This window comes from Theobroma umbraticum, unplaced genomic scaffold (assembly GCF_002168275.2).
Source record: "Theobroma umbraticum cultivar Fairchild unplaced genomic scaffold, ASM216827v3 scaffold_20.0, whole genome shotgun sequence".
NCBI lineage: Eukaryota > Viridiplantae > Streptophyta > Magnoliopsida > Malvales > Malvaceae > Theobroma > Theobroma umbraticum.
In genome coordinates, this window is record NW_018397266.1 from 1,563,028 (window position 1) to 1,587,625 (window position 24,598).

Consider the following 24,598-nt stretch of genomic DNA (forward strand, 5'->3'; position numbering starts at 1 on the left):
TAGTAGATACCATCAATCCAGAAAACTTCAAATAAGTTATGCAATTTGGACAAAATAATTAATCTGGTGACAGAGTCATGACTTAATTTTTGTAGTACATGGATGAATAATAAGCATGTTATTAAATTGTGAATTAAATGACAAAAGGATTCTATTTATCTTTGCAATACATGTTCGATGCTTGCAAGAAAGCCTTGCTGATAGTGACTATTAAAAGGACTGGTGGCAAATTTGGAGGATACTTGAGTTTTTGCATCGTTTAAGCTCTTGAACTCCTGCAAGGATCTTTTCCTAATAGTTCTCCATTATTGATAGAATTGTCCCTTCTCATATTCTGCATGTTGGACTTTCTAGTTTGGCACAATGTGAATTACATGTAATTTTCCTTCTTTTGCATCAAGTGACATGGGGGAAAACACTATCATCTTAACTTTTAGGAAACCACCAAAAGGTGAATTTGGGATTGTTTACATGTAGTTGTAAATATGGTTTGAATATGAAATATTTTGAGCACAATCTAAGCTTAGAATTTGAATATTTCAGTTTCACCCAACTGGCTGCAATTGCAGCACATTTGTAGAACTCTAGCTGAACTTTGCTTTCTGAAATCAACTTTTGTCTGGTAGTATTATGGTTGCAAATCTCTTGCACTTGGCTTACTTATCTTGAAGTTGAAAAGCAGTAACTTCTGCAATAACCCTCTGATTTATAGATTGAATTGCTCTAATTAAGCGTCTGAATGCAGTTCTTTGGAGATGTTCCATGTATGTAAAACTCTGCCGTAAATATCATAGAATGCAATATGAGCTTTGTGTTGAGTCATTTGCATATAGATAAATCCTTGCCCATCGTAGTACAACTTGAGTTCCTTTGGATCCCACCAATGCACATCATCTTTCCATGCCTTAGAGCCACCACCAGTCGTTAAATACTGAATTTGGCTGCATTTATGTCTGTTAGTTGGATGTTCATAATTGTTCTCATAGAATCTCAAAAAATGTTAGACAATATTACCTGTTTTTGTCACTGATGTGTTCCAAGCAGTGATCGTGGCCGTTAATGTACATATCTACACTGTTTGCCTGAGAGAAAAACGGTATAATTTCCATTGTAAGCATAATCAAATAGAAAATGCAATTGATATCTTTGTTGGTAGTGTAGATTATATTACTTCAAGGATGGGTACAAGTTGTTTGACCAGCTCTTTAGTGACACCGTGGTGTCCAGTGCTTTTGATTGTATGGTGTCCGACCACTATCTTCCATTTTGCATTAGATTTCTTTAATGCTGCATCCACATCCTGCTTGAAACCGAGAATACTTTTCCCTTAACCTTTATTCTTTGTGTTATTGATATTATAATGTGCCTTGGCTATCAAATATAAAGTATCATCCTATGACTTCACCTTGAGGAGATTTGAAAGATAATCTTCCCTTGGAGAGACACCTTTCCAGTCATAGACATGATCCCCTGGATCTGTGAAATACTTATCAACAAATGGAGTCGTATCAACGAAGAAAAACTCTGCAAACCCTGCCTAAGACATGACAAAAGTCGTAAGTATACTTGAAGTTGACAACTGAAAATGTGAGAATGCTGCGGTTTTCCTTACCAGCTTTGAGAATAAATGATCTCAAGCAGAGCCACCTCTTGTCTTTTTCTCTAAGGACGTGACTCAATTGTGCTTCAACATCACCTCTATAGTCATGATTGCCCAAAACTGACATAAAATACCCTTTTCTCAGTTAACTTTTTTAGTGCAAAGATCAACAATAGATGCTATATTTATATGTAATCATAAAGTTAATAGCTAGGGAATGTAGAGATTTGATTGAATTATTTATTCGTTTACCATTGTACCATTGCTTTTTCAAACTTGGGGCTGTGTAGATTGCGGTGAATGACTGATTGAATGCAGGATCATCTACTCCTGTCAGGCCATCTTCATAAAAGTTATCCCCTGTCGAAATCACAAAGCCTATGTCTAGTTTCTGACCCACCAATCCCATCTATAACACATAAAACACAAGGGGAAAATATTAGGGTAAAGAAAAAAACAAATAAAACTGACTTTTGTCGTAAATAATAATATCAGTCTGATTTGTCAAAGTGACGATGGGCAGTCACTGAAAAGTTTAGAGTATAATATACTTATTTGGTCTAACATATAATTTTTATACAGTAAAAACTTAAAAAAAAATGTTATTAACTATATTTTTCATTAGCAATTAATAGTGCAATCAAATGCCAACAGTTACTAGCAAAAGAGATTTAATAGCATTGCTCAAAAAATCGTCATCAAAAATCAAATTCGATGCAGTGATGAGTAATACTTACTGATTCTACACTTGTATCTCTACTATTTATCTCTCTATGATAAAATTATATTAAATAATTTAAAAGTAAGATTTATCGATTTACAATAGATCAACTTATTCATAAATGCAATAATTAAGTACCGTCTTATTATTTTGGATCGTAGAGTAAAAATTTTGTTTTAATTTTCTGTAGTGGTGATATAACATTTGCCAGCAGAAACCATGATCGAAACGCATTGTTAGTTAGTTAGCAAAATCACTAGGAAGTTTTATGCATGCAATCATCGTGTTAGTTTAAACTATGTACGAAAATAGTTAGCATTAAGAATTGACTAAACTCAAGTGTTGAAAAGAGAATTGAAGTTCAAGTTAAAAATGAAAATAAAAAAATTGACCTGAAATGCAACTTTAGATTGATTGTATTGTCCTTTTCTTCCCCAGTCTCCAACCACCAAAAAGCTGAGAGACCCCTTCGGTTTCACCGGATGCTGAAAACGCTGGAGCTCGGCCACACAAGACTCCGATGACAGCCATAGCCAAGCACTAATCAGGAGAACGGAGACAGATGACAGAAAAGCCATTGTGTAGAAGAAAATGGAGAAATGATTTGTATTATTTGATGACCAAACATTAATTGTTGAGGAATACAAGGCAGGGATTTTTTCAGCTGCTTTGGTGACTACAACAATTACTTTAGAAAGTTAGTCTCTTAGCTCAAAGGTTGATATGTCGAATATCCCTCTGAAGTCTGAATTATATATATAAATATATTATAAAGACAACTGAAAAATATTTGCCCGTAAGAAAATTGAGGGAGGAATTTCTTTAGCGTAGCAAAATGTAAAAGGCCTTTACCTGGTACCACGTATATATGTGTTGGAGGAACAAGAAGGAAAGTATCCGAATGATACTTAAACCACCAATGTATGACTTGATGAATGGTTGTCAATTACACCAAGTACTTGCTTCTAAGAGATGGAAGGTTTAATTAGACATTAATGATACATTTAAATATCTAAGAATATAGCTTTTTGACATGTTTAAGTTAATTAGAAGCAAATAATAAAAAAATTACCCCTTTACAATTTTGGAAAAGAAATTGTTATTTAGCTGTTAGAATAATATAGCAAGGATGCTTGTTCAATTGCTTCCTTTTGTTTGTGTTCATACAAGTTTAATATAGTTTTTTTTTATTAAAATTTCGTAATTATTTAATCTCAATAAGTGATTTAATTAAATTTTATCTAAACCTTATGTGGATTTGGCATTCATGAATGATTGAGATTTATATAATTATATATAATTAATCGTAGGTCAAGTGAAGTCATTCTATTTTTATATTATTTTTCTATATCGAGAGTTAGGTGACGATTGTGTTACAACACGAATAGCTCTTGAATTTCTTGTTGAAAAGGGAATCTGATTTTAGACTCTTTTTTTGTAGCATGCATTGCCTCGTGAACTTAAGCTTTGTAAGATAGGATAGCTACACTTCTTTTATCACCTAAATTTAATATGTGTGTGTGCGTGTCATTCAACTTTTGTCTTGGGATGGGGGAGGAATTAATGCTTGGATTATTATTCAAAGTACTTTGATGTAAGCCATGATGGAGTTTCTTCGTGGTGACCGTGGAGAATATGCCGTGTGTGTCCGAAATCCGAATATGCCTTGGAATTATACCCTCGTTTGAAGAGTAGCTGTAGGTGGCTGTCAACTGGAAAGTGCAGCAGCAGCAATTATTCAACCACAAAATACGATTCAAGAAATAATTGAATGGGATGGGAAGAATGAAGCATACGTACCCCACTTTGAAAGTAAGTTTCATATAAATAGTTTTATTTTTTTAACAAATTAAATACATCAATTACAAGTAATTAATTAGTGTTTTGCTGACTCTGAATTCATGAATTATAACCCTGTTCTGCATGCTTTGTGATTACTTAAAATCATGCCAGGTGATGATAAGCACGTACCTTGTCAAGAAATTAATTAACTCAACCAGGGAATCTGCTCTCCGAGAAATCAAGGAAAGGATGAAGAAAACCAAGGACGAAAAGAAGGCTAAGAAAGCTGAAGTAGCAGCAAAGCATCTGAAGGGTCCCAGAGCCTTGAGCTGCTATATATGTTATTATCTGTTGGCTGTCTTGTTTTTACTTTTCTGCTTATCCTATACCAAGAACTCAGTGTTGAAGTTGAGTGATCAAGTAATTTTATGGATTTTGACTTTGTTTTCCTTTTTTTTTTTTGAAAAAAAAAAGAAAAGAAAAACCCCTGCAAGGTATGTGGGTTGGTTGTTATCCCTTTGGTAGCTAACTTTCTATTGAGGTTTCATTTACTTTATGTATTTAGCATTTGATTTTTTGTTTTTCTATTAAATAAATAGAAAGTAAATGCCAAAATTTTAAAAATGAATATACAAAAGACAAATAGTTAAAAACAATTATAAAATTGAATTATTAACAATATGAAATCTTAATTAATTGCATTCAGCATAAGCAGTAAAGCTCTCAAATTTAAAACCTTACCGTCATTTATAAACATATTAAAAGTTAAAACTTGAGACACTTATTATAAAATGATAAAATTAATCTTTTATTGAATAATCTAAAATCACACACATATATATATATAGTAAAACCTATATAAATTAATACCCTTAAGATTGTGAAAATTTATTAATTAATCGAGGTATTATTTAATCGATAAATTAATAATTTATTAATTTATACATTAATTAATAAAAACATAATTTATCAAGATATTCTTTATTTTTTTTAAAACAATGAACTTAATACATGTATTGAGTATTGTGATTATACAAACTAATTACAAATTATCATTATTCTATGTACTTGTTTAATCAAAACAAATTCATTAATGTAATTAGTTTTATTAAACAGAAGTCATAAATCTATCCATTTTACAACAAATTAAAATTACATTTGATGTATACTTAATTAATATATTTATGACATTAAGTCAAGTAAAAACATTTACAAAAAGAACATATAATATCACAAATGGTAAAGCTAAACACAATGACTTTTCATTTTAAAAGTATAAAGAAATCAACAATAACAAATGAAATGCGTAAAGGGTTATGTGAATATAACATAAAAAAAATTCAAATTGCACGCAAAAGTAATTATAATAATAGTTATTAGAAAAGTTTAACTTGCAAGTGAGCCCAGCAATAAAATATTAAATATGATCTAGAGATCATCAGAACATTTATCGAACAATATCAATTTTTTCTTACAATATGAGAACACTATACTAGAACTTCTTAATACATTAAAAAAAATTAGAGATGAAGTCTAATGAGACATCAATTTTAAGAAAAAACAAGTAATATTGAAATTATATTTTACAAAGACCTTTTAATTGAGTCAAATGAAATATATAATTTTGTGTATAACGAGATTATTAATTTATATATCAAGTGAAATTTATGTAAGTGTTTTATAAAGTGTATTATTTTATAAATTTAATGAATTATTAATTTATCATGTTAATATCAAATTGAGACCGATAAAAAATATTATTTAATTAAAGTTTTAATATTATTATATATATAAAAAAGAAAAACCGTTATCTTACTGTAACTTAATTTATGTTTTGAAAGAATTATTTCTCCCTATCGTGAAACTGTAGACGTTCCACATCTATTTCCGTAGATTAATTGTAAAATTTTTTATTAAAAAAAAGGTGAGTGGAACTTGATCGGTAGTCGGTAGAAAATGGGAAATGATCAAGGCAAATAATAATTAGATTAAGATTTTTGATCATGAATTTTTTAAGTCCAGAGCATGATCCATATTTGATCACGTCTTCGTTTACCAATAGACTAGACTATTAGTTTTATATGATGGAGAAAAATCCATTTATCCAACACTATCTTCGTTTAGCTTTTATATTAGAAGACAATTGTATGCCTTGTCCCGCACGTCAATATTTCTTCTTTCTTCTCATTTCAAACCTCTAAGTTAGGAGTTAACAGTTGTTTTCGCACGTAACTGCATTAATTTAATTAATTATGTTGTTGACGGTGACGGGTCTCTTGGTTAATTTAATAAAATATTTTTAATTAATTTTAGTATTTTTTATGAACTTTAGGCCTGTGGCCAAATCAGATGAGATTAATAAATCTCTTTTATTATGTAGTAGTTTAATTTTTTTTAAGTTTATTAGAATATGATTTTTAAGGCTCCGAATTCCTTAAATTGTAGTAATAATAAACATTTATATATATTTCAAGCAACTTATTGAAAAAAATTATAAAATTGATCTTTCAATTAATCGTTTTTTCATTGGAAAAAAGATATTTGAATTTAATTCTTTGAATATGAACACTTACCATTGACGATATTAATTGGTGATATTCACTAATTAATCATTTTATAGGACATGTTGGATTAAAAGCAGAGCATGGATCGATGAGAGACAATAATTTAGGTAAACTTGTAAATCAACCTAATAACTTATGTTGTTGTCTCAAATACGTAAACGATTTCGAATAGAACTATAGATAGTTAAACATACAACGCTCCCAAGATGACTCAAGATTCTCTCTGCTTTGATGCTTTATACGTCTTTAAATTGCAGAAGAAAGCTGCTTGGAAGTGATCCATTTGTGCATAACATTGCCGAAAACATCATAGAATGTGGCATCAACCTCAGTCCGAGTCATTTGCACAGACATAAAACCCTGTCCATCGTGATAGAACTTCATTTCTTGTGGATTCCACCAACTTACGTCACCCCTCCATGCCTTGGAGCCACCACCACTTGTTAAGAATTGAATTGGGCTGCATATGCATGGGGGACATGTGTATCAATTTTACTGTCTGTCCTCATTTTCAAAGTCTAGAGATTAAATGCTGAAAAAATAGTAATTTTTACCTCTCAGTGCTGCTAATGTGCTCCAAGCAATGGTCATGCCCGTTAATATAAAAGTCAACATCGTATGCCTGAAAATTTACAAGTTAAAAGTTTGGCTTTGTCAAAACTTCATTGTTTTTCATTTTTCTAGATAAGCCTCTTCGAATTACCTGAAGGATTGGAAGAAGATGCTTGGCAAGCTCATGGGTGTTGCCATGGTTTCCAGCACTTTTGATTGTATGGTGACCCACTACAATCTTCCATTGTGCGTTGGATTCTCTTAAGGCCAAATCCAATTCCTGTCAAATTAATACCCCACTTTAGCAGCTAGGTTATTTTTCTTAAATTCTGATATTTAGGGTCAAATTAAAAAAATGCATATGGTTGTAGCCAACCTATACATACTAGACAGACAAAAAAAAAAAATGCAGGCAGGCACTGATATATCCAAAGCTATTAAATTTTGGTGTTTAGGACCAACAATTAAGCAGCAAAATTTTACCATCAAAAGATTCTTAATGTAATTTTTTCGGGGTAATACGCCCTTCCAGTCATAGACCTGTTCTTCTGGGTGGGTGAAGTATGTCCTCACGAATGGAGTAGTGTCTACAAAGAAAAATTCTGCCATTTCTGTCGACAGAGAGCCAAAAAAAAAAAAAGGGAGGGGGTTAAAATTAATCTAAAAAAGTCCTTTTAATTAGCAAATATAGTTTAATTTGTTGGCTGACCAGGTCCAGCATTGAGGATAAATGATCTCAAACAAAGCCATCTGCTATCCATCTTTGTAAGAATGGGACTCAACTGGGCCTCCACGTTTCCCCTGTAATCATGATTACCCAGCACTGAAATACCAAAAAGTAATGCTGTCAGCAAAAGAATCAATCCACAGTTACTTACACCATTATAATTTAATTTCTTTTTTTTTCTTCGATAAAATAGGCAATAATTAGTAATGTTTGGAAACAAGAAATCTACTGTGACGACCCAAGGGGATTGAATATTACCAGAGTACCATTGCTTTTGCAAGCTAGGAGCTGTATAGATATCAGTAAAGGATTCATGAAATGCTGGATCATCTACACCCTTCAATCCATTGTCGTAAAAATTATCTCCCGTAGAGATAATAAAATCAACATCCAACTTCTCTCCAATTATTCCCATCTGAAAAAAATAAAGAGTAAATACTTTCTAAATTAATTAACAATTAAATTAAAATATACATTGAATTAAACAATCAAAAGTAATTTTTCATGATTTTATAAATCTCATAGCTCTTTTCAAAAGATTCGAATCCAAGATTTTTGATTCGGAATTTTATACGATTTTAACCATTGAATATCTTGATAAAATGTAAAATATTTGGATAGAGTCTATATATGACAAAGTATAATATTAGAAGGAGTACCCAAAACCCTATTAATATTTTCTAATTACTTAACCTATTAGTATAATGTTGGGGTCTTTTGGATTCAGTGAAACATTTCTTTCATTAATAAATTTAGTTTTGGCTTGTGAAGTTTTTAGTGCGAAAAAAGGACAAAATATTTTAAGAGGTCGATAGTGAATTAAATAAAGGTGGTACGACCTGTCCAGTTGAAAACGCGAGTGATTCTTGAGATCAGCAAAAGGTTGATTTATGCTTTTGATTTTGGGTTGGTGAGGATTTAAACCAATTGAGAAGGGCCAAAGGTGAAACTGGAATTCTCTGGTTGGAATATTGGAGCCATGGACTGGTAGCTGAGAGACGTGGACTTTTAAAACATGGGCAAGTTTGTCGCAAAGTGAATAATGCAGGAAAGATGGTGCCTATCCCACACAGCGTCGGTACCCACAATAGTTGCGTAAGGAACAATAGAAAATTATTAGAAAAGGAAAGGCATTTGGTATCTTACGTGGAATCATGCCATTCCAAAAGCAACCAAAAGATTAGGTAAAAGATTATTTATAAGTGGATAATAACTTTTCCTTTTTTTTTTATTTAAAGAAAGGAGAAGTTGGATTCAATTTATATTCGAAAAAGAAAAAATTTAACTTCAATTATTAAAAAAAAACATCTGCATGTACCGATCATTAAGTCAAAATGTTCTGATATTAGATTACAGGTCTTTTCGTTACATGAGCTAGATAATTTTCCTGATTTTTTTTTGTTAATAGTAATACTAACGTCTTAGTGGATTGTTTTGATGGTAAGTCTTTTTTATTATTTTGGCATCTACTACGTTTATGCTATTCGACTTCATTAGATAGCTTTGATAAATTTTCTCAATTATTGACGAACTATTGATTTGATGTGTGATGGATGCTAAATCCTGCATTCACCTGCCTCTCTCTAGAGGGCTATGTGTATGCAGGATTGACCATTAGTCAGGTTACTGAAAGAGCTTAGGTCTCTTGGTTTGAAAAAATTAAAAACAAAAAAGATTCTGGTTTAGACGTGATGATAAATCTTTGAAATGAAAAACAGTAAGAAAGAAGAGCTTTTTCGCATTTGGAACTGAATACCAAGCATTAACTGACGTAAGAAATGAAATAAATAGTTAGTAGAGAATAGAAGGTAGAAACAATATTGACCTGAAGAGCAACTTCAGATTGGTTATAGAGTCCTCTTCTTCCCCAATCTCCGACCGCCAAGAAGCTAAGAGACCCATCTGGTTTCGCCGCGTGCTCGAAGCGCTGAAGCTCCGCCACACAGGAAACAACGAACAGGCCAAGGAGTAGCGTCGATACAAGCGTTGAGAGCATGGTTTTTTGGCATAAAAGAACCATTGCTGTAGGAGACAGGACTCCAGACAGTGGGGAGGGAAAAAACTGAAAAGGCAATGAGTAGTTGATATGTGACTAATAGGGGCAAGGGAGAAGGCCTATTTATAAAGGTGGGGTTTCAAACCAGGGCAGAGAGGTTAAAAAACACACCAGCTAAGGAGTGATCAGTTATAGAAGGATATTGAGTAAAATTCATACAGAAAATATATTTCTTTCCATAAATTATTTTTCCATTGACAAATACAATCGGAGTTAAACGAATGAGGAGGAATAATCCACGAATGGGAAGTGAAAGACCCTGCCAAACTGTATGGTCTTCATTTTATTTTTTTGAAATTTTTGCTAATAGATAATCATATCCATTTTATAGCCAACTGGTTCTTTCTATTCCTTTTGCCCTCTTGTCCATCAGCTCTGCAATTTGCGTTAGTGCTGCTTCTAGTTTCTTTCCTATGGTCCAAAACTATGTGTGGTTTCGTGTCCCATGATATATGGTTAGTTATGGCATTGCTGTTTGGAATATAATGGAACAGAAATGGAGTCTTATGTTTAACTGTTGTCTAGTCTAATGGTTTTTTCTGTTGTTAATTTTTACTAGATATAAGACTAATTATACAAACTTGTGTTCAAGAATTTTATTTTTAATCGAATTGAATTCTTATCAAATGAGTTAAATTTAAGTGGTTTTGGTCTCATCTCATCATCGATCATTTTAAGAAATTTTAATATTCGAGTATTTGAATTGTTTTTCGAAATAAAAAAAATGAAAACAGGTTCACCCACCGTATATGAGATGATGCCAATGTCTAGTGGGGGACTCGTCACGTGGCTTTCCACAAAGCAAAGCCTCTTTCTAGAGTAAGAGGGAAGAAAAACATTAAACATTTCATGGAAAACTGCTACTTTGGTTCATATCTGAAAGCACTGGAATTTCCCCTCTTTCCAACTTCCGATTGGACTGATGATTGATGTTTACACCAATTACGTTATACCAAGTTATGCTTAAAAGTATGTAATTTTTTTTTCTTTTGTATTGGATGGAAAAACAGAGCATTTGATGCATGGAAAAACACAATGTTCTATCCTTTTTCTGCAATATTGTTTGGTTAAAAAATTCATCCCTAGTTATCATCTGCCCCAGTAAGTGCCTAGCTAAGTTAATATGTAGAGGAAATATATAGAATAGACATTGATGAGTAGGCTATACCCAAATGCTAGATATAAAAAATTGTAGGAGTCATTTCCTCCCTTTTTCCTCATATTCAGATGATATATATGGTCTGAGAATTGAATTTTGTATGGGGTTAAGAAAATTTCAAAATTGTGTGTGTCAAAATAAATATTTATTTTGAAAAATATTTATTTATTCATCTAATACCAATTATGTGATGGTAAGTAACTTCTTTCACCCTTTTTGTGACATGAAAGGACTGGTGCAAGCAAAAAAACCGTACACTTACAAGAGATTCTGCTGCACGGTAGGTAAGCCATTGACAGCATGTTATCATTTCCACGACTCATACAAAAATTAACTAGCAATAAAAACAGAAGCCTTAACCTGGAAGACCTGACATCAACAGAATTGCTAGCCTATCAACCAGTCCAAACAACAAAAACTCAACCATTGATGAGTTCTCAAAACCAGGTTCACTTCTAATAACATCAGTGAAGAAGAAAAACGTATCAACAGAGACATTGCACTGCCCATGATTCCCACCAAATGTGGGACATCTTTTGACACGCCAAACCCGATCATCGGAGCGCCTTCCACATTCAACGTAGCCCCAGATTCCTGAAATTGCTTTGCTCCGGGAGCCCAGTTTCAATGAACAAAAACCTACTGCCAAAGCATGAGTCAGTAAAAAGTGCATCACAAGCAGCTCCTACTGCCCCTTGTTGTATTCAGCAAAACCGAAGATGATAAAACCATAACCGCAACCAGTTCAGAGCCGAACAGAATATTTCTTTTGAAGTTACGTTTGAAAATTGTGAAAACTTGAAGAACAAGAAAATTGAAAAGAAAATGAGAACCTCCATTTATATGACTCAATGGGTTTGTATATGTACTCAAAAGAAATGTGAATGTTCCATTTTTTTTAATTGTGCAAAAAAAAAAACTGTGCATTTGGATTCAAAAAGAATTAAACGCTTTTGAATTTTCTTTTTGTAAAAAAAATCCACTATTAAACCTTTGAAATGAGAAAATCCCTGACTTCAAAATTTTGGAATATTACATTTCATCTAAAAATTTAATAAAATAAATCAAACAAATGAATCAATAAACAAATATATAACTAGACAAATCTAGTATAAAATTGGATCAAATCAATATACTATGGAGGTTGAATTTGATCTCAGGATACGTTTGATTCGCATAATAAAATAAAATAGAATAAAATAAGTATTACGTGAAAATAAAATAAAATAGAAATATTGTGAAATTGTTATTATGTAGTTGTTTGATGAAAGGAAATAAAATAAAAATTTATTGCAATGTTTAATTGGTAAAAATAATTTTAAAATAACACAAGAATAGGTGATAAAGAGGCAAAAATAAATTTTATTATAATATATGATTATCTATTTTTATTTTGTTTTTTTAAAATATTAATAATTTATAATTTATTTAAAATATTAATACTTAATAATTAATAATGTAAATATTAATATTTTATTTATAATTTAAATATATTATGATAAAAATATTAATAACTTTAATTATTCTCAAATTTAAAATATTAAATTTTTATAATATATAATTAAAAACTTAAACTTTTTATTATAATAAGATTTATTTTAAAAAAACAAAAATTACCCTTTATATAATGTAGTAAAATTTATATCAAAAGACAAAAAAAAGTAAATCTTTTCCCTTTAATTATTTAATTTTTATTTTCATTAAAATTTTTAAATTTTTTAAAAAATTAATATTTTTTATCAAAATATTAGTATAATTATTTATTTTTTTTCTATTTGCATTTTGCATTTTTTTAATTTATACTTTCATTAAAATTTTAAAATATTAATATTTTATTTATAATTTTAAAATAATTGTGATTAAAATATTAATTTTTTAATTTACAATTAAAATTTTAAAGTTGTTACTTTAAATTCTTATAAAAGGTATTTTATTCTTATCAATTTTAGAGGCTATTCCCCCCACCATGTAATAGCAAATACCATAAAGGTTTGGATTAGTTAAGTTTTGTTTTTTTGGGATTTTGGAGATTCACTATTACAAGAGAATAACTATTCTTTGGGCCATTTACCAACCAAAAGAGTGAAGAAATAATACATAGGAATAGCTGTGCTCCATATCAAACATGCTGTCACTAAAACAAGGGTCCATTGGCAAGATTAGAAAAGTATTTGGATTTATAACATTTCATTCTTTTTGCAATTTTTGTTCAAAAAGATTACGTTTCCCTAAAAAATCAGCATTAAATAATCTTCCTGTTTTTGCAGTGTATAATTGCTCCCCAGATTATTTATGGTTATTATTAATCCTCCACCCAAAGTTGCCATCTAAGTCCTTATCTGTTGCATCAAAACAGACACGAGTCACAATAATTCCTATCTTTTTACTTTAATCCAAGACAAGGGCAATGCAAAGTTTTGGTGACAAATAAAATTCCTAAAGTTATGAAAAGAAAATAGAGCAGCAGATAAAATTCCCTTCCTCCATGTGTCAAAATTTAATTGGTTCCAGCTGACAAAAAGTCGTAGTGTCTAGCTCTGTACAACTGGGTGCGGCCGAAGTGATGGAGCACACTACCATCAACATGTTCTCTTAAAGAAAGAATATCTGTAGAATCTCCATGCTGTATAACCATTACTCCTTTCTGAGATAAAAAATGAAGTTGAGTGAATTGTATAGGAAAAGTACGGCCTATAACCCACTGCTTTGAGTAATAATTCTCGAAGGTTGCAAAGTACTCTTTTGACTATATATATGCCTAAACCAACAACTTAATAAGTTTTCTATTTTCTATTTTTCGTCTTTTTCTTAACAAGAAGGCACCATTACCTAATAAAATTTCTTGAGGCAATTAAGCCAAATTTCCAATAAAGGAAAAAAGTAACGACAAATAGGAACTTTCTCCCGATTACGGCTGGCTGTTTCCGAATACATTGTTCTGTTTTTAACCTAGTGATCAATTTTACCCATCAACATCAAGATGTAACCATACCTTGCTTTGCCACCCTTTGTTTTTGGCTTTTAGGCTATATGCCGAAGAATGGTAGATTCTTTATCCTTCTTTGTATTTCATCTGCTTTCCTTTTTGAGATTCGTCTTTTACTTATCAATATGTACTTCTGATGGAAATTATTGGAATGCACATGGGGTTTGATTTTATATTGTTGCAAAAGGAAAGGACATCATCACATGGAAGGTTTTAATGGGAATTCCCAAAATGATAGGAGGTTGCACAGTCTGGTGTTGTCCTATCCAGTTCCATTGGAGAACTATTAAAATCTTTGGTATCTTCTGCGTCAAGCTCTCATTTCTTCAGCTTCTATCCAAATCTTGAGGAGTTGCAAGTTCCTTCAAACTTCCAACAGATAATCACCATATCCAGCTCCAAAAATATGAAGTGAATATTTTAAACAATGATATGGGGCTACTTCAATCATGATCCAATATATATGGTGCAAATTTGGAGCATTGTGCTGAATATTGATGGATATGAGCGAATATAGGCTGTCACTTGTCTGATCGTCCAGCCATTTCTAAATGAATTTATGCGTTTATGGAGCATCCAATAATTTGTTTGTTTTTTTCCTTTTTAAAATTTTCAATCGGGCCGAAGGTGCAACCAAACCCTTGATCCTAGTTAATTTTGTGCTCACCATTCCGGGAGGGTGATTCTTAGGTCAGGAGGTCGTTCAATCCTTGATCCTGCAATTTAAGGACTACGGGATCCTGTATATTACCCAGCAAATAAATATAAACTCAGGCAAAAGGTCACAATTAGAAACGGAAGATGAAAATATGTGTCTTATTAAAGATTTTTATTCTAAAAAAGACCGTGACTTGAATTTATAATTTCTATTTAAAACCTCGTCACCATTTTTCTTTGAAAGGCAATTGAGGGTTCAAGACCAAGAGAAAAGGGAAGAGACCCTTTAACAAAGACTTTTACAAAAAAGGTAGAGAAGTCGCTTGTGCACGAGACTTGGGTTTCATCGGCCCATCAGCAAACTTGTTAATCTCTCCTAGAACGTGGTTAATTAATGACAAGTTACAGATTTTGTCTTCATAATTTTCTACATGATTGAAAGACTCCTCCATCTTCAAGAAACAGTGTTGCTATTATTGGCCTAAAAGATGGTGTTTTTCATGTCACTTTTCATGATAAACGAGTGTGGTGAAATCTAAGACGAAGACAAGACCAGCTTTTCAGGGTCAAACCGCTAAAGCAACGGCATAAAATTTTTATAAGTCTAAATTTTTATAAGCCTCATGATTTTATAATAATATAATTAATTATATTAAAAATATATAAAAATTAATATAATTAAGAAAATATTTACTTATCTCTCATGTTTAATAAATATTTATTTTTTCCCACTTTCACATTTCCATTAATTCTCAACTATTTATTTTATTTTTTATTAAAAAAATATAAAAGTCAATATAATAAATAAAATGATATTTTTATAATTATGTACTTAATAAATTTTAATTTTTTATCGCTTTTCAATTCCTACAATACTACTAATTCTCAACTATTTCTCATATTCTTAATCAACTAAGGATAATATATATTTAATAATCTCTAACTATTATTTTTTTATATATAAAACTAATTTTTTATTTTAATTTATAATATCTCTTTATAAATTTTCTTTTTTTATTTTTTTATTTTAATAAAAAATTTTATTTAAATATTTAATTTGAAATCTTTAAGAGTATTGAGCCGCTATTAGATGAAGAGATGAAAAGCAATAATCCTTCCTTAATGGTCATGAATTTGGCGAAGTTGGAGCCTTTAACTCTAATGGATTTAGTAAAGTATCCTTTTACAACCCTTCAACCATAATGAAGGGCCCTTCCCATTGCAACCGGACCCAATTTCACAACGGCACACCCATCAACATTTAACGTCATGGAACCATACAGAGGGCTTGACCAAAGAGTCAGAGGATAGGGCTTGGTCTTTACTACACCCATCGACACTAAAGAGGGGTTCATAAAGAAATCGCTGAATGTGGCAGAAGCAAAAGGTCAACACCTTTGCACCAAATGGCTTGTTGAACCTTGATGATGTCTATGATTTGTCAGTGGTAGAAATACTTGCCATCGAAGGTGATTTTATTCCTATAGAGTCAAAGTGTCCAAATAATGGAATTGAAAAGCATCTCCCAAGTTCCACCAAGGTGCGGAGTTGTAAGGTGTTGCCAAGCTAGAGATAAGAATTAGATATCTCTCGACGCAACCTTGCTAACTCTCCAAATATTCCAACAGTCCATCCAAAATTTCCAAGGGCAAGGACATTAAAACAACAAGTGTGAGACAATTTCCAAATCATGGTTGCTTAATGCACATTTAGTAGAGTTTTCAGTCAAGATGCCTCTTGACTAACTCAAACTTTACTGCAACCTTTACTTTAATAACATACTAAAAAAAAATTTCAACCTTCGGTGGTTCTAATTCGGACCATAATGACTTCCAAATATCTCCAGGTTGTTTAAATGATGAGTAAAAGGTTTGACAAAAGGAATTTGTAGTATATAAGTGGTTGGTGTTTTCGTTCCAATCAATCTTGTTAGGTTTAGATTTGTGGGGACACATTTTACAAATCAAAGACACAAGTTCCTCCCATTCTTGAAGTTCCCAAACAAACGGTGTTCTTTTAAGGTTGACATGCCATTGCCTAGAGTTGTCTAACCATGGACCCAATTCTACAACAGAAGCCGTCTTATTTTTGACAAGTGCAAAAATATGGGGGAAATGTAAGGAGAGGATGCATTAATGAGAGTGGTTTGAATGTTAATGATGATAAATTTCCTTCAGCTAATCCTTACATAAGTAGCCAGCATACCCAGTAGGTCAAACATTCCTTGATAAACTCATCTTTGGTAGGTATTGTTTCTCGTATTACTTGTTTTAACATTGTTAATAATCTTCCAGTTAGATATAAACATGTGAATCTTTTCATGCTTAAGCAAGGTTCCTGGATCATAGACACAAGAGCAACAGATCATGTATCTTGTACTCTAGGTAATTTCATTCATGCTAAACCTGTTGTCAACTATTATGTTCACCTTCCAAATAATACCAAAGCCCTTGTTTCACACATTGGTACCGTCAAAGTGACTTCATTACTCACCTTTAAAAATGTCCTATATGTTCCAAGCTTTAAATTCAATTTAATATCAGTTTCTCAGCTCACTGATTCCATTATAAACTCTATGTTCTGCATTGATAAGGTTTGCCTTGTTCAGGACCTTACCTCTTGGACATGTGACTGGTGTGGCTAAAGTGCGCTCAGGCCTGCATCTCATGTCGAGTAACAGGGATGAAAAGGATCTGTCCAAGTTCAGTCTTGAAAAACTAATTAAATTTCCAATTGTTTCTGTCATGAGTGGTTGTGGTTCTTTTCAAAATAATGTTTGTACTTCAACTCCAAAGTCTTTTGATTTGTGGCATTTTCGTTTAGGTCATGCTCCATTGGAGAGAATAAATGTATTGTATAGATAACTTTTAGACATACATTGTTCAAATAATCTTCTTCAATGAAGTGTGTGTCTTTCAGAATAGTAAAGAAAATTACCAATTTCTGTTCATGTTCAAAGCTCAAGAAATTCTTTTGATCTTATTCATGTTGATATTTAGGGGCCTTATGAGGTCCCGACATTGTCTAGTCATAGATTTTTTTGACTATTGTTGATGATTTTTCTTATTTTATATGGATATTTTTGATAAGATATAAATCAAATGTGTTAAGTATTTTTTCATCTTTTCAAAAATTGATTCAAAATCAATTTCAAACATCAATTAAGGTTTTAAGATTAAACGATGAATTTGAATTTAAATTAAATAACTTTTATACAAAACAAGGATCATTCATCATTTATCCTGTAATAAAATACCTAAGTAAAATAAGTTGGTTGAAAGAAAGCCCCAGACACATTTTTATAATTTTTTATGCTTTTTCTATTTTCGGTTTTTTCAAACCTAAGATTTTCTATGGAAAAGGTGATTTTCCAGGGTCTTCAAAAGTTTCTTCTTTTTTTATTTTAGCTTTTATTAAAAGAAGGCCCCCCTCCCTTTTTTTCCTTCACCAGTTTTTTATACTAGAAGAGATAGTCCAAATCCCCGATAGTTTGGGATTTGAGGTGGTCCAGCGTGACATCCCAGTCCCCAAATCCCCCTGCCTTAGAGGGTAGATAGTGCCAAGGTTCAATGTGGAATTGGACTTAAGATTTGTTCAGATTTTAATCTTAAAAAGGGTCCAATCCAATTAGACTCACATCCAACTTTACCCAATGTTAAATAAAAATAAAATAAACTGAAGGCTGAAGCTGATAGAAGCATATAATGAAGGCTGAAGCTAATTGAAGAAATAGAAAGAAATAATCACATATATGTCATGTGACTTTTTTGTTATTTATATAGCTTATTTCTTTATTTTTTTACTTTTACTTTATTACTGTTTACTATTGTGGTAACTAGTTAATTAGCTTTGCAATTAGTTGGTTAGTTGATGGTTAGTGCACTTTTCTCTTACAAAGTACTATAAATAGGCTTCTTGTAAACAGCTTTGCTTTAATGAAGATTCATCAATTCTTCACCAACTCCTCGTCTTCACTCATTAGTTTTCTTAGTTTCCTATTTTCAATCCTCCAGTCTTAGCATTTCAACATCATGCATATAATTATTTTTTGCTTTGGATTTATTCATATGAGGAATATTGATTTATGAATGCTTTGATTTATTCATGTGACAGAAATTGATTCACAAATGATTTGGTTTATTCATATGATAAACATTAATTTATGAATGTTTTGGTTTATTTATATAATGAGTATCGATTTGAGAATGAAATGAAATTTTTAATATTTTTTAAAGAATATTTTAAGAGTTACAAAATGACTTTTAAAATATGAAATAATCGACACCAAAACTAGTTTTACAGTCTTAACAATATATAATAATTAGCACATGATTAAAAAGTCTAGAAAGATTATTGAGTAGAACAAACCTAAGTCCGATCAATTGAAATTTAATATTGATGAGGTTGCGAGAGGTAATCCAAGGGAGTTCTGTATTGGAGGAGTTCTTAGGGATGATAAAGGTAGAATCTTGGTCACTTTTTCCAAGAGGATTCGTGTGGGGGATGCAAATCAGGCAGAGTTATCTGCCATTAAGAAAGCTTTATTGATTTCTGTAGCATCTAGGTGGGTATGTTCTTATGCTTTTCTCATTGAAAGTGATTCAGTAACAGTAGTCAAATGGTCCAATTGCCCGTCTGCTACTCCTTGGAGATTGACGAAACAAGTACTTCAAATTATACATTTGAAGAAAGTTTTAAAAGATTTGGAAATACGTCATACTTCAAGACTGACAAATGATATTTCCAACAATCTTGCCACAGTTAGTGTATGCCAAGATGATGATTCGTTGATGTTTCATAACGTATAAGGTTTCTTAATTCTGATTTATTTATTGTTTTTTGGTGATACGGTGATTATGTATTCTCGAAAGATTGGATGACTCATAAGGGTACTGCTGATTATTGCTGACTCCTTTTCGATATTTAACTGCTAGAATTTCTTACAGGGATTACTGTGAGAGTTGGCTGATTTTTTATCCACATGCTTTCACTTAGTTTTGCTCTATGTTTTTATTTTCTGGTTTGATATTCATCAGGGAGTTTGTAAAGTTTTTTCTATGTTGTCCTTGGGCCCCTGTGTATGCTGTCATTTTGGTTTAATGGGATAAACCTGGACATCTGTTGGTATATAGTCTAGTTTCGTGTGTTCCATTAAATTGAGGGTGGAATATTTATATTCCTTTTAGCTTAATAAAAGTATATTTTCAATTTTCAAGAAAAAGTTGCCACACGATCTTACTAATGGGATATAATAGTTAGTATACAACCCTACGAATGACATAATTGTTACTAATAATCAACCATGAGAATGATTCATTGATACAATCTTTATTATAGGATACAACAATGACCATAACTAAAGATGATGAAATAGTACGAGTTTGATTATTGAATTTATAATTTGCTTGAATGATATTTTAATAATGATATTTGATAATTAATAATTTATGAATATATCATTTTTTTAATTGAGATAAGAGGGATTCGAGCCATGCTTTCTATGTAGAGAGATTATGCACCAACTAATAAATCAAATACTTAGATACTATGTACTTATTAAATTATTTGCTTTGAATATGATGAATTTGACAATTTTGAAAACATAATTTAGTGAAATGCTCTTGAGTGGTGTATATAATATATTAAAAACAATGCTTGATTTGGTAAAGTGTGTGAGGCTATACTTGCTACGCCATGGTTTGATCATTCCTCTACTTACAATTTTGCATATGACTAGAGACGAGAGCTTAAGAATTATGAGAGCTAAGAGAACAATTTGAACAGTCAATTTTAGTATTAAGACATAGTTAGCTATTTTGAGACTCTACCATATGTTATTGATATTTTAATTTCTAGTTGTTTAATTAATTTTCATTTTAGAGACTTTAGTTTTAATTGTAATAGTTACATAGATAAGAATGTAAGTATGGAATTGCCGATATGACTGCATTTGAGAATTTATATATAAATAAAAAATAGAAAGACTTCCTATTACTTTGAGATTTAGTCCCAATGATTGTGTCATGTTTCAAATTCGTGGCATGATACTAACCAATCAAGCTAGTGGGCAAGCAATGTGACACGAAAGGTAGAGTCGGGAAATTGCTGTGGAGGAGGTTCCTATAGCATTTCAAACCGCACTAGTGGTTAGAAGCACATCAAATAACTAATACTCAGAAAAATAAAATATGGTCTGTTCATGAAGCGGAAATGGACATATATATTAGGCATAAATAATTTATATATGTGAAGACTTTTTAATAATTTGTAAATACTACTGATTAATATACTTTATGTAAGTAACTTCCATATTCATGAAACTAATACAACTAGTTATTATTCATCCAACCTTTTACAAAGGGTTAAAGAAACATAAAATGTTTGAATAAATATCATGTTGATAATATTTTCTTTTATAAGAATAAGAAAAAAATGTGACATACGGATCAAGAATTTAGGAGAAGCATTTCACATATTTGGGATTACTGACTTTGATTTGGAGTCTTAAGAGCAACTCTGCATTTTGTACAAGTCATTCCAGCTTGTTAATCTTCCATCACATAGATAATTTGTCGATGAGTTAGGCACAATCGCTATAGCTAATGCAAGATACAAAAAGAATTCAAACTTTGCTTTTCCTATTCATATAAAAATTGGAGAATGACTTTGGGCACCTAGGCCTTGTGAACCTCTATGGATATAAGAGAAATTGGAGACAAAATTGGACATATCTACAAATCCCCAAGACTCCATCACTACTATAAGATAATTTACAGACTAAGTAATGTTTTGGGTTTTTTTTTTTTTTTGCTTCCTGCTTGTTTATGGAAGCTTATACTGCAGATTGCAGCTGTCTAGGAATCTTCCATTTGTGCAAAACCTTGCCAACAACGTCATAGAAGGCAAAGGCAGCACCTGTTTGAGTCATCTTCATAGACATGAAACCTTGGCCGTCATAGACGAACTTTAAAGCATCATTATCACGGTGTTCAATGTCACCCCTCCATGCTTTTGAGCCTCCTCCACTTGTTAAATACTGAATCGAACTGCGTCCATTTCAAAGACATGGTTGACTTCCAGTGAAAATCAAACAAATCAATCTCAACCAAACCAAAAAACTCATTTGTCACAAAATGTTAGTAGCAAAAGTTTACCTATCAAGGCTTGCAATGTGTTCCAAACAGTGGTCATGCCCATTTATGTAAAGATCAACATTGTTGGCCTGAAATTTTCAATGAAATAAAAGATATTGGTAAAGATTTGATGCTATGCTTGTCATTGTGAGTGGTCGGATTATTAGCAGACCACATTCTCAGCGTAAATGGAATAACACTTTTAAAAATATTTGTTTAACAATCAGATTACCTTAAGTATTGGAAGTAGATACTTTATAAGCTCGGGAGTGTCGCCATGATGCCCAACGCTTCTAATTGCATGGTGACCAACAACAATTTTCCACTTTGCAGTTGACTTTCTCAATGCTAATTCCACATCCTAATCAAATTGTGTTCATTAATTTCTCATTCACATGTTTTCAAGCCTAAAAAGACTCTGCTATTCACCTTGAGAAGATGAGAAACGTAAGTTCTTCGAGGTTCTACACCTCTCCAATCATAAACATGGTCTGGCTCTACGAAGTAGCTATCCACGAATGGAGTGGTGTCAACAAAGATGAAGTCTACTATTTCTAGAAAAACAAATTAAGAAGAGAAAATATTATACTATGCTGGTTGATATTATAATTAATGTCGACCAAATAGAGATTAATTTACCTGTGTCAAGGATGAAGGATCTTAGACAAAGCCATCGTTTATCAATCTTTCGTAGAATAGGACTCAGCTGCGCCACTGCATCACCTCTATAATCGTGATTTCCCAAAACTACAAAAGTAAAAGGATTACCCTTTAAGTCTTTTTAGAGGAAAAAAATTGCAGGAAAGGGAATGCAACTCATTGGGGAGATGATATGGCAATGAAGACTTACCACTATACCATTGCTTTTGCAAGCTTTTGGCGGTGTAAACTTTTGTGAAGGATTCTCTAAATGCTGGATCATATACACCTTCTAACCCATTATCATAGAAATTGTCACCTGTTGAGATGACAAAGTCTATATCTAGTCTCTCTCCAATCCTTCCCATCTGTAATCCATGCACTTTTCATGAAAGTTTGCATAAATTTTTCAAGAACGAAATCAAAAAATTATCAACATTACTTGGTATATGGAAATAATGAAGAAGTTGGACCTGAAAGGCAACTTTAGATTGATTGTAAAGCCCTTTCCTGCCCCAGTCTCCAACAACCAGAAAGCTAAGCGACCCATCACTTTTTATGGGGTGTTCAAACCTTTGAAGCTCGGCAAAACTTGGAACCAAGACTGCACAAAACACAACCACTAAACAACGTAGGTCCATAGCTCTTGTTCTGAAATGGGAAGCCATGGATGCCATTGTCACCATGGCTTTTTCCAGAGGAAATGGGGGAATAGGACAAGGCTTCAGAAGGTAAGTAAGTGGACAGAAGGGAAGAATCTATCGATCGAAGCGAGACAAAAAAAAAAAAGAAAAGAATCTAGGTGAATAGATGCTTTCTGATTAATGAAATGCTATCGGGAAGCCTAATTTGATGCCATTTATATAGAGCAATCTTGAAAATGTTCTAACTGGCCGACCATGTTTCAAGGATACTTGACTATTACAGGAAAGCAAAATGGTGGTAGCCTCTTTTGCAAAAGCTGTGGAAGACACTTGCTCAGATGTTTCTGCGTCATCCCTCACCTACATTTCATTTCTTCCACCTCGCTATGTTCTTATCTAAATCTAGAAAACTGTTTTATATTCCTCAAACGATTTAAGGCATTTTAATATTCCATAATAAATGCATATGAATTCTTACCCAAAAAATTGAATATGGATGATGGATCCTCTCTCTACCAACAAAAAGAAATTCAAAGCATTTTACAAACATATACATAATCCATAAACTTTTAACCATTTACTTTTAGAGGCTCCAAATTGCACTTAATAATCTAGCTAATATTTTTGGAAATTAGAAATTTAACTATACGCTATTTAATTTATTATTTGTGTGTGAAAAAATAGTCATCTTTAAATTGATTTTATATTTTAGTCATTCTGCTTTTTTTATCGTATATGATTTTGGTATTCATTATTTGATTTTAATTTATAAGAATCTTTTCATAAAAAAGTTTTATAACAACTTTAATAATGTATAATTCAGATAAAACAAGTAAAAAATAATAACAAAAAATTAAGATTTTTTTTATACAACCACAAAGAGTGTTGAAAACCGAAATTAATAAATTTATATTCCTTCCGTTACAAATTGAATGTCTGTCTTTTCTTTTTTGACAATTCCAAAATTATGTCCACTTTTCTTTTCTCAAAACTTAGAACTCGTTTTTTGATATGTTCCATGTTAATTTTTTAATTTTTTCTTTCTGACATAAAAAAATTATAATTTATCAATATTATTAATATTTATATCAAAATAATTTTCTTAATTTTTAGCTCAAATCAAACATGAATATTCAGTTTCCAATAAAGGGAGGTATGAAAAACATATACTACAATATATCAAGAATTGGGCTTAATAGCCACGCCTGCCTTGCTTTAAACATCAAACCTGGTCCAAGGTGATCTATTGGGCCATGCTGAGCTTGGAATTCTGGCTGACTCCATTAAATTAAAGCCTGATTTGAACCCTTGTTAACCAAGCAACAGACATCGTTATTAGCTTCAATAAACTCTTTCAGGAGAATATTAAGCATTGGTT

General features: G+C 31.7%; 3 protein-coding genes across 3 annotated transcripts; all 3 read right to left on the reverse strand.

Annotated features, from left to right (window-relative positions):
* Positions 1-201: 201 nt before the first annotated feature.
* Positions 202-3,174, reverse strand: LOC110423086 (purple acid phosphatase 7-like). Its single transcript, XM_021437205.2, has 7 exons — positions 2,714-3,174; positions 1,853-2,009; positions 1,613-1,720; positions 1,406-1,533; positions 1,172-1,300; positions 1,015-1,082; positions 202-941 (listed from the first exon to the last, which is right to left on the reverse strand). The coding sequence occupies exons 1-7, from the start codon at positions 2,897-2,899 to the stop codon at positions 728-730; spliced, it is 990 nt and encodes a 329-aa protein (XP_021292880.1). The 5' UTR covers positions 2,900-3,174; the 3' UTR covers positions 202-727.
* Positions 3,175-6,700: 3,526 nt separating this feature from the next.
* Positions 6,701-10,252, reverse strand: LOC110423555 (purple acid phosphatase 4-like). The gene is made up of 7 exons (XM_021437782.2): positions 9,772-10,252; positions 8,205-8,361; positions 7,929-8,042; positions 7,703-7,830; positions 7,371-7,499; positions 7,222-7,289; positions 6,701-7,127 (listed from the first exon to the last, which is right to left on the reverse strand). The coding sequence occupies exons 1-7, from the start codon at positions 9,964-9,966 to the stop codon at positions 6,914-6,916; spliced, it is 1,005 nt and encodes a 334-aa protein (XP_021293457.1). The 5' UTR covers positions 9,967-10,252; the 3' UTR covers positions 6,701-6,913.
* An 11,037-nt stretch (positions 10,253-21,289) lies between these two features.
* On the reverse strand, positions 21,290-23,387 carry LOC110423249 (purple acid phosphatase 3-like). Its single transcript, XM_021437411.2, has 7 exons — positions 23,050-23,387; positions 22,788-22,944; positions 22,577-22,684; positions 22,367-22,491; positions 22,170-22,298; positions 21,959-22,026; positions 21,290-21,850 (listed from the first exon to the last, which is right to left on the reverse strand). The coding sequence occupies exons 1-7, from the start codon at positions 23,260-23,262 to the stop codon at positions 21,637-21,639; spliced, it is 1,014 nt and encodes a 337-aa protein (XP_021293086.1). The 5' UTR covers positions 23,263-23,387; the 3' UTR covers positions 21,290-21,636.
* Between the last annotated feature and the right edge of the window lie 1,211 nt (positions 23,388-24,598).

Excerpts from the sequence above, each read along its gene's own strand:
- LOC110423249 (XM_021437411.2), bottom strand. The coding sequence starts at position 23,262 with ATGGTGACAATGGCATCCATGGCTTCCCATTTCAGAACAAGAGCTATG. Across the intron at positions 22,945-23,049 it reads AATCTAAAGTTGCCTTTCAG|ATGGGAAGGATTGGAGAGAG; the intron begins GTCCAACTTCTT and ends CATGGATTACAG. Across the intron at positions 22,027-22,169 it reads ATCTACTTCCAATACTTAAG|GCCAACAATGTTGATCTTTA; the intron begins GTAATCTGATTG and ends TGAAAATTTCAG.
- LOC110423086 (XM_021437205.2), bottom strand. The coding sequence starts at position 2,899 with ATGGCTTTTCTGTCATCTGTCTCCGTTCTCCTGATTAGTGCTTGGCTA. Across the intron at positions 1,301-1,405 it reads ATCTTTCAAATCTCCTCAAG|GATGTGGATGCAGCATTAAA; the intron begins GTGAAGTCATAG and ends GGTTTCAAGCAG. Across the intron at positions 1,083-1,171 it reads AACTTGTACCCATCCTTGAA|GCAAACAGTGTAGATATGTA; the intron begins GTAATATAATCT and ends TTTTTCTCTCAG.
- LOC110423555 (XM_021437782.2), bottom strand. The coding sequence starts at position 9,966 with ATGGTTCTTTTATGCCAAAAAACCATGCTCTCAACGCTTGTATCGACG. Across the intron at positions 8,362-9,771 it reads AATCTGAAGTTGCTCTTCAG|ATGGGAATAATTGGAGAGAA; the intron begins GTCAATATTGTT and ends TATTTTTTTCAG. Across the intron at positions 7,290-7,370 it reads ATCTTCTTCCAATCCTTCAG|GCATACGATGTTGACTTTTA; the intron begins GTAATTCGAAGA and ends GTAAATTTTCAG.